The sequence below is a fragment of the Stegodyphus dumicola genome, chromosome 4 (genome assembly GCF_044657685.1).
Source record: "Stegodyphus dumicola isolate Sdum_Otavi_A_Nest chromosome 4, ASM4465768v1".
NCBI lineage: Eukaryota > Metazoa > Arthropoda > Arachnida > Araneae > Eresidae > Stegodyphus > Stegodyphus dumicola.
Genome location: NC_140771.1, coordinates 72,939,164 through 72,956,082, shown reverse-complemented (window position 1 = coordinate 72,956,082; position 16,919 = coordinate 72,939,164). Strand labels below are relative to the sequence as shown.

At 32.2% G+C, this 16,919-nt stretch overlaps 1 protein-coding gene and 1 long non-coding RNA gene across 2 annotated transcripts; one reads left to right on the top strand and one right to left on the bottom strand.

Annotated features, from left to right (window-relative positions):
• The first annotated feature begins 1,567 nt into the window (after positions 1 to 1,567).
• On the top strand, positions 1,568 to 5,122 carry LOC146997574 (uncharacterized). Its single transcript, XR_015040495.1, has 2 exons — positions 1,568 to 1,672; positions 4,962 to 5,122. It is a non-coding gene; the product is annotated as an uncharacterized LOC146997574 (long non-coding RNA).
• Positions 5,123 to 8,742: 3,620 nt separating this feature from the next.
• On the bottom strand, positions 8,743 to 9,431 carry LOC118191466 (endothelin-converting enzyme 1-like). The gene is made up of 3 exons (XM_085814251.1): positions 9,386 to 9,431; positions 9,208 to 9,284; positions 8,743 to 8,950 (listed from the first exon to the last, which is right to left on the bottom strand). Exons 2-3 carry the CDS (start codon positions 9,279 to 9,281, stop codon positions 8,851 to 8,853), a joined length of 174 nt encoding a protein of 57 aa, XP_085670377.1. The 5' UTR covers positions 9,282 to 9,284; positions 9,386 to 9,431; the 3' UTR covers positions 8,743 to 8,850.
• Positions 9,432 to 16,919: the final 7,488 nt, after the last annotated feature.

Below are 16,919 nucleotides of genomic sequence, written 5' to 3'. Positions count from 1 at the left end.
CCTGGGGCTGTGTTTGGTACTTTTTGTTACTAAACAAATTTCTAGTGTGTCTTTGCAAATGGCGCTACTGCCTCATGATTCAATTATGGTTGCTATGGTAACGGATACTTTTCAAATATGTGATTTATGTGTTCTATTCTTTTTTTTATTGCTACAGTTCTGTGTCGTCACGTGGACGGCATTTCATTTATTTCAAAGTGTTATGTGAAATAAATAAGTGAATACAGTCCACCCTTTGTCTTAGTGAAATTATTCTTAATCAATTAGTTTTATTTGAAGAAATATTTGCATATGAATTTGATAAGTAATTGAAAGAAGCACTCAAATCTTTTAGAGGAATGTGTCGTGATCTGCTGAACAAATCGCATTCGCATTTTATCCTAACAGGCGAGCTTAGCCTCTCTGCGACACTCAACATATCACAAAAGGGGACGTCATGAACAAGGCTTATTTATATTACGTAGCAAGCTAAATGAATATTATGTTTTTAAATTTATATCTGTTTACTTGTTAGAACTGTAGATTGTAAGTAAATATTGTCCTGTCAAATGCATGTTATGAATGGTTACAGCCGAAAACATCGCGGCAAAAACATCGCAGACGAAAATGTCGCGGAGAAAACAACGCAAGGCGAAAACGTCGTGCTACAAAACATCGTGGGAGAAAACATCGCAAAGAGAAAACATCGCAGTTCTAAAACATCGTGGTACAAAACATCGTCGTCGAAAATAAAGCGGTTCAAAAACATCGCAGTTTAAAAACATCGTCGTTGAAAATATCGTGGTAAAAAATAAAGTATCTACAAATCATCGCATGACGATAACATCGCAGACAGGCTTTTTTCAGGCATGCTTTAATAAGTGTAAATGGATATTCCCATAATGATTTGTGAGCGCAAAATGGAAAGAACGATAATTTTTACTTTCATATTTTTTTTAATTAATAAATTTTTGCTGAGAAAATAAAAAGGAAACTTAAGCATAAAAAATTAATGCAACTTATAGCACTTAATAGAATTTTAAACCGACATAGTTAACTAACAAAGGCCATTAATAAATCATTTTTATAAAGTTTTTACTGGTAATATTTCATGAAAAGTATAATCTATAAGTTACATTTAATTTTCTATGCTTTAGTTTCCTTCTTACGTTTTCAGCAAAAATTTATTAGTTAATAAAATATGTGAAAATAAAATTTATCCTTCTTTACACCTTGCGCTCACAAATCATTATGGGAATATCCATTTACAGTTATTAAAACCTGAAAAAAGCATGTCTGCGATGTTATCGTCATGCGATGATTTGTAGATACTTTATTTTTTACCACGATATTTTCGACGACGATGTTTTTAAACTGCGATGCTTTTGAACCGCTTTATTTTCTACGACGATGTTTTGTACCACACTGTAAAAAAAAGTTCGCTCTTTACAGGCAAAAGTTTTGTAAAGTTACAGAAATCAAAAAGTTACACAAGAATTTCCTGTAATGGCAACAGGTTGAAAGCAAACTGTGGCTGGTACAGCTAATTTGCCTGTAACATTACAGATAATGTTTCAGTAGCCGCGCGGAAGAATCACGTGACTGACTGGAAATCAGCCAATCAGAAGAAAAGTGTTTGAAAGCTAGTTGCAAAAAAAAACATAGCTGAATGCATGTTGGTTGTATAGCGCAGGTAAGTAAGAAAATGTTTATAATTACGTTTGAAATATTTTTTGTTCATTTTATGCAGATTATTCTCATGCACTTTGCACTGTTATATGTAGTGAGTAAGTGTTTAAACGTTTAAGCTTTGCGATTAATTAATATCAGTGTTCGTAATGAGTTGAAAGAGTGCAGAATATTTATTCCAAATGCAGATCTAATAGTAGTATTTTGTCATTGCGCATCCGATAAATTACGCCTTAAATTGCCCGTATTATTATTTATAACTAATTATTCTAAAATTTAATCACTGTTGTGGTATTTAATAGAAACGGTAATGTGGTTGTTGAAAACAAAATTAATCATGTTAGCGTTCGTTTGCAATCGTCTGACCAAAGAACGTTTGACATCTTTTTCCCGGCAGGCCTTGCGAGAAAAGTTTATGTAAACATTTAGAATTCTGAATGTAATGTATATATATTTTTTTTGCTTACTAGGTTTAGTTTATTCTTTTTCTAGGATTACCTAATTAATTATACTTGGTTTATAATTCAGTATAATATGTTTATATACGAGTGTGTTATGAAGTAAAATTACAAAAACTTGAACAATGCGGTCGAGAATCTCGTTTATTCTTTAGTGTAATAATATTATTTTTTCAATGGTATTAATTTCTTACGAATATGTTATAATTCTAAAATGAAGTAATTATATTGATTAAAAATATGTCGCATCATACTTTTCGTAATGTTTTGGTTTACTAACTAGATGCAACTTAATTATTCCATATATTTTAATATACCAATATCAACAGGGAAAAGATGGAAATGACCTAAAATATTTTTCTAAAAAATCGTTAAACTAGTTATAAAAGAAAACTAAAATTTTGTACATTATTTCCAAAAATATTCCATTAATATTTTATAAGTTACAAAATTTATTATATTGTATATATAACTACCATTGCATACTTATAAGTTTTTAAACATTTAATGTAGAATTTAGGTTGATTTTATTTTGCCCAATTTTAATACAGTTTTGAAGTATGATAGTCTTGTTACTAGGATAGCATGAATCTGCTAATACAAGTTTAATATATTTCTTGACAAATGTTTCTCTTATTCATGTAATATAATATATAAATCATAAAATAAGTTTTTTTTAAATAAATTATGATTGTGTATTGGAATTTAACACAATTCTGTATCTATATGTTAGTATTAAAAATAAAATAATAATAAATTTTTAATGAAGCATTGATTTTAGGATTAACAGCTGTAAATATATATATATATATACTCACACATGAATAAATGGAAATGCAAGTTACTTTTCCTTACAAAGCCGTCCATGAATATATACTTCCCTTTAGACTGATAGCCTTTGCATGCTTTGCCATATTCTATCAATCCAAATGATGCAAATATGCAGAAAATTTTACTTTCTTTGAAAGTTAATGCAGGAAATAAAATTCAGTGCATTTGTAAACTACATTAGTTCTCTTATAGCTTGGTATTTAATTGTCCAATGATTTAATAGTCCAAACTAATGCAGAATTCAGATATTGTTCAAATAAAACAAAATTAATAAGGTCTGATTGTTAGACGTATATATGAAGATTTATTTTTTTAAATATTATTTTAAGTCAACTAAATTAATTTCAAATTTAAGTAAGTATTCATGCCTTTCAGTAGCATTATTTTTGGAAATCTTAAATTAAATAACTGAATGCAATATTTCTTGTTAATAAAAGAAAAGCAATGTTATGAAAGACTAGCGAAGTGGATTTGCAAGTTCTAATTACGAAAGGTCCCATGCTCTAAAGGGTCATTTTTAAAAATACTTAATTAAAAAAAGTATTTAATGTAAAACTTCCAGCTTCACACATGTGCAATATTAATTCTATATATTTTATCTCATTTTATTGATTAATTTCATAGCATTTCGTGTGACACTAGTAGAAATTATTTATTAAATTTTATACAGTTTCTGATCTACGTTTTGATTTTGTTATTAATTACGTTAGGTTACATAAGATTTAAAATTATGTAAGGTACAAAAACCTTCTGCATCTATTAATATATGCTGAAGTGAATGAAATTATGTCAGTGAAATTTTTTAAAATCAAAAACAAATTTCTGTGGAAAATTAAAGTTATAAATTCTAAATGCAAACAAAGGAGTGAATTTGAAAGTTATCAAATAAGCCAAAGTGTTGGTAATTTTTGCAGTTTTGCAGAAGAATTTTTATACTGTGCAGAATGGGAATATGATGTTTGGTTTTGTTAGTACAGTCAAAAGTCGTTAATCCGGACTCGTCGGGACTTCGGCGATTCCGGATTACAGATCATCAGTTTAAATCTGGTAAGATGGCATGCAGAAATTTTAAAATTAAAAATATGAAACCGTAATTTATGAAATAAAGAACAATTATGATCTAAAGGGTATCAAAATTTACAAAAAAAAAAAAAAAAAAAACTTAATATTTATTTGTTTACTTTATTAAACATTTCTTTCAATGTAAGTTGTTTAAGTTGCTTCGTTTTATGTGATAATACTTTCTCTTTAATTCTATAAACAGCCATAATTTCTTCTTCAGTTACAAAGTTTCGCTGTTGAAGTCCTATAATTGCTGTGTCGAGAATACCGACTAATTTGACGAAAAATTTAGGGTAACTTGTTTTGTGAGCGCCTTAAGAGAGACAAACATTACCTAAATCATTAAAACAATTTCAGAATCCTGTTGCTAAAAGAAAGCTTGGGGGAAAATGTTGTCCGAGTCCCAGTGATTCATTTGGACCAATATGTAATATTGTTTTAGAAATTTAAGGTAATAAATATAATATTTTTCGAATGCTAAAACAGTTCGAGAAAATTATTCAAGTTCTGAATTCTGAATATAAGTATACTGTATATTATATTTAATAACTATGGTGGCTTCATTTATAAAAAGATTTGCATATTGGCTGTTTTTGTACAATGAACCTTCTCTAAGCTAGCTATGCGTGATTCCTGAAGATTTTGATCTTTAATGATATTGGGCATCTTAGAGAAGTTATGTTTACTAATTAGTTATTTTATGAGGAATGCTGGTTAAATTTAAAAAGTGATTGACTGAGGTAGCTTGTAGTAATGAGACGGTTCACTGTAATGCAATTTTTTAAAGTATTTAAGCTGTTCCTGATTACTTAAGATATTATAAAGAAATATGATTAAAAGTGTTATATGAGCACATGTTTAAAACATCTATTAAAATAATTTTTATAAGCTTTTTAAGAGCATGATTATGATTTTAAAAGAAATGTTTTTTTCTTTATTTAGGAGACATGGTTTACAAAGAAGGGGAAAAACCATTCATTTTTTCCAAGCAGTCGAAACGAATTTTTATGAAATGTTATATTGTGTTATTTTTTAATTAATTCTTTTTTTAAGGTTTTATGTAAAGTTTATGAATTAAGTAATAAATTATTTTTACTTCTGTATTTTAATTAGCATATTATTTGCTTCATAATGTTTCACAATAAAATTATGAATTCAATAAACTTCATAATTAACATGCTGTAATATATATAGAGAGAGAGAGCATAAAGTTTGTTTTCTGTTGTCACATGTATATTTCACAATTTTGTATGCAAATCTCGAAATTTATAATAACTAAGAATACTTTTTAGTATCACTTTCTAAATGGTAACTATTAAGCTTAAAGTTTTATTACATATCACGTTTGTAAAAAATTATAGGTAAAATTAAAATGCATTAAATTTTAAGTTAAACTGAAGTATTAATTTTTGAAACAAATTTGTTAAAGGCATAATTGTATTAAGCATCAAGAATTTTAATGGAAGCAAGGCTTTAAAAATTAAGGTCAGTTGGTGAAGTTTTATGCTTATTCAAAAAGCATGATATTAGGTTTTTAATGAAAGACTTCTATCTGTTAATTCAAAGGAAATTATTTGAAGGTAGGGTAAAAACGTTATGCAGTTGCCATCTATTACTTCAAACAATAGCAGACTGTTGTCAAACACTGAGTGCAAATAAGAATAAAAAGGTTAGTAGGACGTTGTAATTCAAGCTTATAAACAAAATTTTGAATTCCTTGTAGTAACAAAATAAAGTTCATTGCTATGTTGAATTCTTTAATTTACTGAAAATGTCATTTTTTAGAAGGAGAGAATATAATACGAGGGCCATCCAGGAAGTAGATTACGTTTCCGTCTGTGTCCGCTAGGGGCGGGGCTAGCGCGGCCATCTTGGGGTCAGAGCGTTGCGCAGCTCAGTCTGCATCTAGCCGTGCTAGTGAGAGGTTCGTGCTGTGCTCCGTTCAGATACTGTGACGGTTTGAAATGTCTGCGTTAATTGAAAATCCCGCGAGCTGCGAGGTGCGCTCAGTAATAAGGTTTCTGACTGCAAAAAACTGTAAACCGATAGAAATCTATCGGCAGCTTCGTGAAGTGTATGGGGACAACATTATCACTGAAGGTGGAGTGCGTCAGTGGGTCATAAGATTTCAAAATGGCCGAACCAATGTTCACGACGAAGATCGAAGTGGGAGACCCAGCATAGTGACCGCCGAACTTCTCGAAAAAGTCGATGCTAAAGTCCGTGAAAATCGAAATTTCACAATAACGGAACTTTCTTTGAGTTTTCCACAAATTTCGCGAAGTTTGTTGCACGAAATCATCAGCGAAAAGCTTGGTTACCACAAGTTTTGTGCAAGATGGAAGGCAAGAAGAGGTAACGAAGTGGTTGAAGGCGCAGGCGGCCGAATTTTTCGACGAAGGAATTTCCAAGCTCGTACATCGCTACGATAAATGCCTTAATTTGTATGGTGACTATGTAGAAAAGTAGTATTTGTGTGTGGCTTTCATCTGTATATAATAAAATTTGTTTCCTATACTTTGTTTATTTTTTTATTCCAAAACGTAATCTACTTTCTGGATAGCCCTCGTATTTTTGAAACATAAAGAACAGCTGTTCTGAGTTCTTCATAGAAATATTTCACAAAATGTCTTTTATTGTAATATAATGATCATATCAACATGCAACACGTTTACTCATATAAGTTAAATCTAAAGGAACATGTGTCTATTTTAACTAAAATTACTAAAAAGAAAGTTCTAGAACATAACTTAATAACTGACACTCAAACATGCAAATAAAGCATACTGTTTTTTTTTCTCATCTATTTTACAGGCCAAATATAAATTCCAGATTCCATTTCATTATTTTATATAAAGGATATACACGTAATTTAATGTAAGGAGTAGCATATCAATTCGAACTTAATTATCAAGTTAAACTCAAATCGATTATTAATCAAAATGATATATATACATAACAGATATTGTTTTACTCAAAACATATTGATTTCAATGTATTTTATTATAATAAGCATCATTTTATACAAAAATCTATTACTTTTATAGACATATCCTTTAGTATTTCATCTATGAAAAATATATTCTACACACATATAATTACTTAATGAGATATTAGAAGGAAATAATCTGAAACCTTTACAGATACAACCATTGGAATTTTGCGTAAGAAAAGTATCTTCTAATCACATAATAACTTGCTGTAATAATACAAGCAAATAACCTGTAACGGTTACAGATATATCTGTTGAGATCTTGCATGAGAAAAACATGTTATTTTTACATAATTATTTGATGTAATATTACATGCAAATAATCTGTAACCATTGCAGATATATCGTTTGGGATTTTACATAAGAAAAATATGTTCTACTTACATAACTATATGCTGTGATATTACAAGAAAAAGATCTGTAACCATTACAGGCAAAACTCTTGTAAAGTTACAAAGAAAACACCTGTTGCTGTTACTCAAATAACCCATGGCATCCCAGTTTCCATGAGTTTTCTTAGTAACCTTACAGATTTTTTTTTACAGTGCACGATGTTTTAGAACTGCGATGTTTTCTCCCACGATGTTTTGTAGCACGACGTTTTCACCTTGCGTTGTTTTCTCCGCGACGTTTTCGTCCACGATGTTTTTGCCGCGATGTTATCGGCGGACACCGTTATGAATGAAGGCCCCTTCCCCATAAATGTTAATCACGCAAAGAACTCACAACACCATTAAACTTTTCCAATAACTGCGCATTACATTGCAACTGGTATTTTGTAATTGGAAATACGCGGCGGGTAGCAGTCGAGAGATCCAGAGCTCAAATTCCCGCAAGGGTATTGTTGATGCTTTCTGTTTCGATGCAACCATTGGTACCACGATGATTTGGTGATTGTGCTAACGCCTCCCCAATGGTCCTTACCGCCTGCCTTCGTGATGAAAGCACGTAAGGCTAGCAAGCGGGATGTGCGGAGTTCGAATCCTGGCTAGAGCACTGCACATTTTTTATATTTCCTGCGCCAGTAAAATTTCTAAGACTCTATATCAGTAAAAAAAAAAAAAAAAAAAAAAAAGCAGGCTTATAAATGACACCGTAATATATATGTGTACTAAGTATATGTGATTTTATGTCTACTAGGTGTATGTGATTTTATGTGTTTCAGTTCTCTTGTACTCAAGTTCTTTAGTTGACCATTCTAGTTTAAGGACGAAGGGACTTTCAAAACACAATTATTAGTTTGGTAAAAAGCACTTGGTACTGGCAGACACAAGAGAAACCTTGAGTACAACAGCAAAAACAGCAACATCATCAGCTGTAAAAGCAACAGCACTGAAGCATTATATAATTTGTGTAGGCATTTCTAACATCGAAAAGCATTTGAATGTCTGCCTCCTTAACATCATCTTAAATTACATCGATAGATTATAATGAAAAGTCGTTTGAAGTGGAAACAGAGATAAACTCTTGTTAAATGAGACATTAGAAGTCGTTTAAAGTGGAAACAGAGATAAACTCTGTTTAATCTATCTTTAAGTCCGTTTTTCTTTTATTCTTCCTTATAATTCTTATAATTTTCCTTTAGTAAGATTTACTATTATCAAATGAGGAGTAGATGTAATTGTAATTAGTTGAGAAAACTATCCTTCACATGTTTAAATTTAAAGAAAGAGGTATGAATACAAAGCACTAAGTGGATTTAAATGTTTTATTTTTTTGTTGACAATGGAATTAAGGCTTCAGGTATTCATGCACCACGTACTGCATGCAAACATGAATAAATAATGAGTTTCATTTTTTATAGCTTTCCTGAATTCCAATATCATAGAATTCACATATCTACCAAACTTGGCATTTGTTGATTGGATTCATTGGTGTACCTGGCAAACACTGAAAATCTTCGGAAAACTGCGGGATATTAGACATTTGTCCATTTATCCTGAAACAAAAGCCAGAGTTTAACTAAATGTAAGAAAAAGATTTTTCAAAACATTAATATTGGTTCTTATATATCTTGTTAAATAAGAAAATAAAACATTCGAAAATAATTAATATTCAAAATGATGATTCAAATTTGAATTTTTTTATATATAAAATAACATATAGCTAATATAATATAATTATAGGTGCATAAAATATATAAGCTCGATAAGAAATAATTAAAATTAAAATTATTATTAATTTCTGCGTACTTACCTAAATTGCCCTGGAATGCGTGGATAATATAAACCATCCAGTTTCAGCGATTCTGGTGTAGATTTCTCACACATTATCTAGAATAATTTAATAAAATTAATTCGTTTAGTAGAGCATTATAAGTGACAGTGCCGTAAATTTATTATAATTAGTTAGACGTTTTAAACTGATCCATTACCTAGCGTCGTTCAACCTAACAATGACACCATCCAAACATTTCCTAAAAAAGAGAATGCCTTGTAATAATAATCAGAGGAGTTCAAATTTATAAAATTTCAGCTACCTGCCTCTTATTTAATAGGAAGTTATACATCATCATAAATTACCTACAATAAGAATCTGGAAATCTTATTTGGAATACTACTGTATTGGTCTCACGAAATTTTAAAGCTTGCCTGAAGTATGTTATCGGCACTGACAGTAAATTAATGTTACAGTCATACACTTAAGCATGTTAAATATTAAGGCAGTCATGTTGGAATAAAGTATCGTAGATCACACAATAGCTGCTGTTTTGTAATTACCAAAGCTGATACAGCCATTTTCTGAAAAATGAGGCGTTGGTGCTTAAAAATTTAAAACTAGATCAAAATGTATTTTAAATATAAATAAAGTTATAATTTGCTGATTCAGAAAGTATGAACTTAATTTTTGAAGTAAGAAGGCAGAGTACATCCTATAATTTGTATTAGCCTCTTGGACCTAACTGAAATGTTCTAGAAGCTATTTATTTTAGTTTTCTTTTATTGCTAGAAATTAGTTCTTTGTTTCAAAGTAATCTCAGGGAAAATGGAAAGTTCGTTACTCAATTTGACATGACCAAATAATATAATAAGCTACACACAACGAAACAGTGAGTCTTTTTCAAGTAAAAGGAAAATCTAAGGAAAATATGAAGACGAAAAGCAATGAAAGCAAGCGATAAATGAGAAGACTGAAACTACACCTGTCACAAAAATACATGAAACCTTGAATACATCTGAGGAAGTTAGTAAGTACAATCTGTCTTGGGAAGACTTTTTCTAGTAAAATACTTTACCAGAAAAATTTTAGTTTACCATATACTTAAAATAACTTCAAACTTTAGTTTAGCAAGTAGTTAAAATAAAGTGGATCAAAACAGACCTAACTCCAGTTCATAAAAGCAATCTGCCATTATAATGAATAATTTGATTAAATGGACATCTCCGTTACGAAAGAGAGGAGTTCCAGAAATTGTTCCTGAATTTGATGAGTTGCAAAAGTAATACTCATGCTTTTTATTGATTGAGAAATTTTATGCATATAATAGAATTAGTTTTTAAATTGAAAGTTTAAACCTACATTTAGTCAATACGTTAATCATAACAAAATTGGGCTTTGTTTTACATCTTTGAATCTCGACGTCAAGCCATTTGGAATTCATCTGAGAAACACATGTTCCAGGTAATCTATATATTTCCAAAGGGATAAAAACCATTAAATTTGTAATATTGGAACCCACCAGTTTCCATGTGAACAAGGCCCTCAAGGCCTAACTCATTGTAAATACGAGGTAACCTTGTCCTTTAGGGGATGACTCTCTTGGTGAGACGGGGTCACGATCTCGGAATCAGAGTGATCTCTCCTCCTTTTCATTCCTCTGTCTTTATCCGTTACTTTCCCATTATTTCTTTTCCTGTGATTTTCCTTTTCGGAGACTGATGTTTAGAATGATATGTTGTTACATTCCTTTGTTTCCAGTGTCTCATAGAGAGAAAATGCCTACGTGTTGACAATGTGTTGTGACCCGTAAGACTAGGAATGAGAGTTCTGGTAGTTGCCGGGCAATGTGCTGCCCCTAATACACTGCTTTAGTTTCTGCTTCAGGCTGAAACGGGAGGCACTTAGAGTTCCTTAGTTTGGGAATAAGTTTTCGGAAGTTTCTGCTGTCGGGAAAACTGGCCGTGGAGCTTCAGAATACATATAGACCCTGTTAGCGCTGACGCAAGAATCTGCGGGCATTTTAAATCTGGCGTAGGGCTGTGTAATGGATGAGGCCGAAGGCTCCAAATCCATTATTTCTTTCAGTTATGGCCCAAAATAATTTTTTAAGTTCCAATGAAAGTACTTCTTCTACAAAAGATAAAATCAATTGTAAAGGCAAATTTGATTGTGAGGACTAACCACATTATAAATATAGCAAAGCCACCGCGTTTTCTGGTTAAAAGCAACTCTACAAGGGATCTGCGAAAAATGCCTTCATTTCAAATTAATAAATACATTCAAGGTCTGCATTCAGGAGCCAAAAATATCAAACGACTGCGCATTGGTTTATTTAATTCATAGTTACTCACACAAAAGTACTTTATGTTTAATGTGAAAAATCCAGTAGAGAAGTCTTTTTATATCCCACCATACAATAATTCAGAAATTCAGCTTCCAAATGTTTTTCATGATCTTGATAAGAAAACCACTAACTAGATAGCATATAGACAACTTTTTCTTGAGCACAGGCACGTATACAGCAATAAATTCAAATAGATACCGATGGCTGAAAAACTGCAGGACATGTAGATTCGTCCTTTGTGACTAGAAACCGTGTGGAGGGCAGAGGAATGTAGGATATTTTCTCCTTATTTATTGCTGAAGTAACTGCAATATATCACACTCTTAGATTTATATTTAAGTTATGCCGTAAAAGGTTTATAATATATATTAACTCTTTTAATCCTCTAAATTCAGGAAATCTTTCTGATACAAAGAATCTTACAATTACAAAAGTTTTACTATTACATCTAAACTTCAGAGGCTGTGGTTTCCAAATTCAGGTACTGCTGGCTTCCTGGACATGAAAGAATAAAAGACAATGAGCTCACAGACATCACAGCAAAGTCCACTTCTGAAGTGTCCAAGCGGCCTCTTACTCTGAGTGGAATTAAAATGGTTATCAAATTTAAATTTCTGAACCAGTGGAAGTTACTTCAATATTTTAGTTTCTAAAATCTTCCACTAAATGAGAAGGGGGATATATTTACCATACGTTTCGAGCATATAACCCTTGAGGTCATATAATATTTGGCACATATAGTCTTTCAGATTTTCTGCTAAGAAAACCCACCACCACCACAATCAAGTGAATTAGATTGCTAAACACGGTTTTTCGACTCAGATTCAAATCCTGGCTATATGGCTATTTTGTTATTTCCTAACCATGAAATCTAAGTACGAATCAGTTTCCAAAGAAAATCTTTCATGAAGTGATCTCTCCTTTTTGAGACTTGATGCAGTTTGCTTTGATGTGTCTGCTTTGATATAATTAAAATCCCGTTCTGCGCTTTGTAATACGTGATGTTATAACTTGAAACCGGAGAGGCTTTCACCAAAACGTTTCCTTCTGATAGAAGATTTTATCCAATCGACATAGTAGACCCATGACATGAAAGAAGTACAAATAATAAATGAGCTGGGCACATGTCTATCCAATTTTTTTTTTCTCTTAAGAGAAGGATTACCTCTCCACAGCGAGTCAGAATAACAGTTCTTTCCTTGTCCTACGTATGAAGATGAACCATTGCCATTAGCCTTTTGTAAAGTGCAATTAAAGTAAAAAAAAAAAAAAAAAAAAGTATCCTGACATGAAACGAGCTGTGACGAATTTACAAATTCGAGGTATATTCTTCGAAGGAATATTTCAGAGTAATCTAAGAAAGAACAATTTCATATCATAGAAGAAGCAATAAAAGGAAACACTTTTAAATGTAAATAAATATGCAACTAATTGATGAGGAATGAAGCAGAAACTCCCAACTCAGAAATATAAACCGAGAAAATATTTGAATGTCGCTAACATTAATTTTTTTTTTCTGAAGGAAAATATTTTAAAACATATTAAATAATAGAAACATCCAGCATTTGTCTACGAGCTCCAGCCCTATCTACAGAAGAGAGATGGCATTTGAATGTTAGGTGTTCGTCCGACGTTTGAATCCTGGTGAAGGGTCTCTCTGCATTGTTGATTTCCATGGATTTTCCCATAAGTAACGTGAACCCGAGCCAGTTTTCCTTACAAAGTCTTCGTCGAATACAGTTATCACATCAGGCAGACAGCGATCGTGTGCTTTGCTATAATGCTATCTATGAGTTACGCTACATCTGAAGGACACGTTGCGGGAAACCACTTATTTACTCAACTGACACTTTCAGGTGACTTATTAAGCCCTCTTAATAAGGCATCCGTACACGGAAAAAATTTTAATAGAACTTTTTAATTAAAACTTAACACAATGCACAGTTCGAGCTTTCAAACCAGTATTTGATACTTGTTAGAAATACTGGTTTATTAACTAATATGTAAACTAATAGTTTGTCATTAGCAGTCTTCTGTATGTTTCTCTTAATAATTGAGACAGCGCGTGGCCCCAGATAAACCGAGCTATGCATGAGAGATTTCACTTCCTTTGGGTCATTTTTTGGCTTCCAAAAGAAATAGAAGGTTAAAAAAATATTAAAATAAAATAGGAATAGAGTTCTGTCGGTGAGAATCTGCGGAAAACTTTCGAAATCTCCTACTAGTAAGTTGTCGTTAGCAGAGTTTCATGGATGAATACGCATACAGACTAAGCAATATACCGGGTGGCCATAATTAAACTGACAGTGCTCACAGAGTTCTGTAGCGCGATCTATTTGCGAGAATGACGCCACATTTTGTAGGTAGACTAAACAAGACGGGGGACGAAGGATTCCGCGAAAAAAAAATTAGTTCCAAAAGTCAACGCTAGGGGAATGTTTGGCGTTGTGTAATAGAAAATAGAGTGTTAACAAATGCAAATTAATACCGAATAAAATTTATCGTAGGTCCATTCTTCTATGAGAACATTACCTCGACAGGACCGGAAACCTGTTCTGTTACCGTAGAGAAATATCGCTACATGTTGAACAGCTTTGTCATTCCGGCACTTCAGCAAAGACAATGCCTGTGGGAAATCATTTTCATGCAAGATGGAGCCCTTCCACACGTTGCTGTACGGGTGCAACAGTTGCTACGACAGAAATTCACAACAGAAAGAGTCATTAGCCGCTACTTTGCAACTGCATGGCCACCTCGGTCGCCTGATCTTATCCCATGCGACTTCTGGCTATGGGGTTATCTTAAGTCCAAGGTCTATCAAGGAGTGGTCTAGGACCTGGCTACATTGAAGGATAATATATCACGGACTGTACGGGAGATTCCTGCAGACATGTTACTTTCTGCTGTTGTGCATACTGTGCACAGAATGCAATATGTGGTCCACAACAACGGCAGCCTCATTGAACCTCATTTGAATGCAAAATAAAAGGTAATTTCCGTATTGATTTGCATTTGTTAACACTCTATTTTCTATTACACAGCGCCAAATATTCCCCTAGTGGTGACTTTTGGAACTATTTTTTTTCACGAATCCTTCGTCCCCCGTCTTGTTTAATCTTCGTACAAAATGTGGCGTCATTCTCGAAAATAGATTGCGCTACAGAACACTGTGAGCACTTTCAATTTAATTATGGCCACGCGTTACATGATAAATGAAATAAAAAAGGAGATATTTAAAAAAATAATTTTTATCAATAAACTTTTATTTGAAACTCATAATTAATTTTAAAAAAAGGAAAGAATTTATAATATAGTTTAATGCAAACATGAGATTAACTAATTCGCTTTAAAAAACTCATCTATAATTTTGTATTACGAATAATCTGCACACACTACTTAAATGTGAGAACATCTTATTATATTTAATTTTTCATATTTCTAGTTTTTATTTCATTTATGAAACTCATGATTTTTCCGTACTTCCTATCTTTTTTTTTTTTTTTCCCTAAAATTCGAATCAGTTTTATTCTTTATTCTTTACCACATGTTGAAGGTACACATCGGGAGAAAAAAGGACAATTCTTACTTCCCGTTCTACTGGGCCGATTGAAGAAATTCAACTTTCGTTTTTCATAACAGGAAAGCGCGATTTGAGATATGTATTAGATTTAGATATAGCATTGTTCTAACATAGGTATTTTAACACAAAACCCGACGTTTTCTGAAATGACACGCCAATTTGTTTCTATATTTCGATTCTACGTCTCAAATTATGCCAAACTGCCAAGTTTTGTAAAAGTCGTACGAGTAGTTTTAAAAAAATTAGTTCTCAAAAGTTTAGCTCCTCAATGTTAATTGAGTTTTATATATATTTATTAATATATCTTTTTTATTAAATTTATTTGATTCTTCCTTTCACATTTTGAAATTTAGCTTCATTCTAAATAAAATTCGTCCATTTTTTATGATTTATTTTTAAAATTTGTATTTTTAAATAATTTTTATAAATTTTTCGAAAAAGAGTTTGAGTTATAACCTATAAAATGTTTACCATCATCTTAAAGCTACATATATGTCTAAGCATACCTGCAAAAAATTATAGTTTTTTATTCAAAATTTCCTAGGATATACGTGAATTTACACATTGGCGCGTTTTGAAATTTGGCATATTTGTTGTAATCGATAGTAACGCCAAATGTGGTTTACGCACTTTGTTAAAATTATTTGAAAGTATGAAGATTACTTTTTTTCCGCTCGCCTGCAATGAGAAAAAAGGAAAATAAGTTGCTATAAATTAAGAAGTTCGCCAAGTGAATTAGTCTTGGCGCGAACTGAAAAAAATGGACCAAGATAAATTTTTAAATTTCTGCCTAAATTTTGTACTAAATTTTACAAAATTGAATATTTAGGCATAATTTGAGTCGTAGAATCGAAATATGGAAAAAATTGGCGTTTCATTTAAAGAAAAAGCGATTTTGTGTCAAAACAAATATATTAAAGCAATGCTATATATAAATCAAATATATGTCTTAAGTTGCGCTTTCGAGACATGAAAAACGCAATTTGAATTTTGTCAGTCGACCCAGTAGAACGGGAGGTATAGAACTCTCCCCCCCTTTTTTTTTCGCAGTGTGCTTTTAGTACATCTGACTTGGGCTGGGTTTTTTCAGAATATAGTAAATGAGGGTAAATATCTACGGGGAAGGATGTCTTCGCGGACGACATTCTAAGGAAACTGGTCCGTATTCACATTATAGATGTATTTATTACATCTGACTACTGCCGTATGAAAAATATGTAAGAAGTAACAAGTTAATCGATTTAATGCAGTATCTTGGATTACTTTGCTATAAAAATTTGCAAATTTTATGATTTTCGTACGAGTTATGTAACTTCTCACGAGTAGACAAAATCGTCAAAGTGGTTATGCCTGGCTCTCACAAATGTTTTTCCACGGAAAAAAAAAAGCGAAATGGGGACTTTGCAAGATCGCTAAGTGCACTGAGTGTAAAAATATAAATAAGAGGTTAGGAAGTCATCAAATTTCAGAGAACAACTAATCTTTTGCCCATCGGAAGTAGCCCGGAGAGTAGCGCCCTCGGGTTCGCTGGGTAATGTCCCACTGCGACGGGCAGCCCGGACGATTGGCAGGGACCAAATTGACGACCAGTGTTGCTTCAAGCGATGCACCCTTCTCTCCAAGGTGCGAGGGCGGAGGTTGAACTTCTGTGCCTGGTTCTAAGGGGCGAGGAACTCGTAGTGAGGTTCACTCTCGCGAAACAAGAAAGCCCTTATATTACTTACTTGCCCATCGGAGACCCAAAAGTCAAAATTAAATTTTAACACATTTTTAAGCTTTTTTATTTCAAATTATGCAAGTTCCTCTGACACGTCATTTAAATAA

Excerpts from the sequence above, each read along its gene's own strand:
- LOC118191466 (XM_085814251.1), bottom strand. The coding sequence starts at position 9,281 with ATGTGTGAGAAATCTACACCAGAATCGCTGAAACTGGATGGTTTATAT. Across the intron at positions 8,951-9,207 it reads CGCATTCCAGGGCAATTTAG|GATAAATGGACAAATGTCTA; the intron begins GTAAGTACGCAG and ends CTTTTGTTTCAG.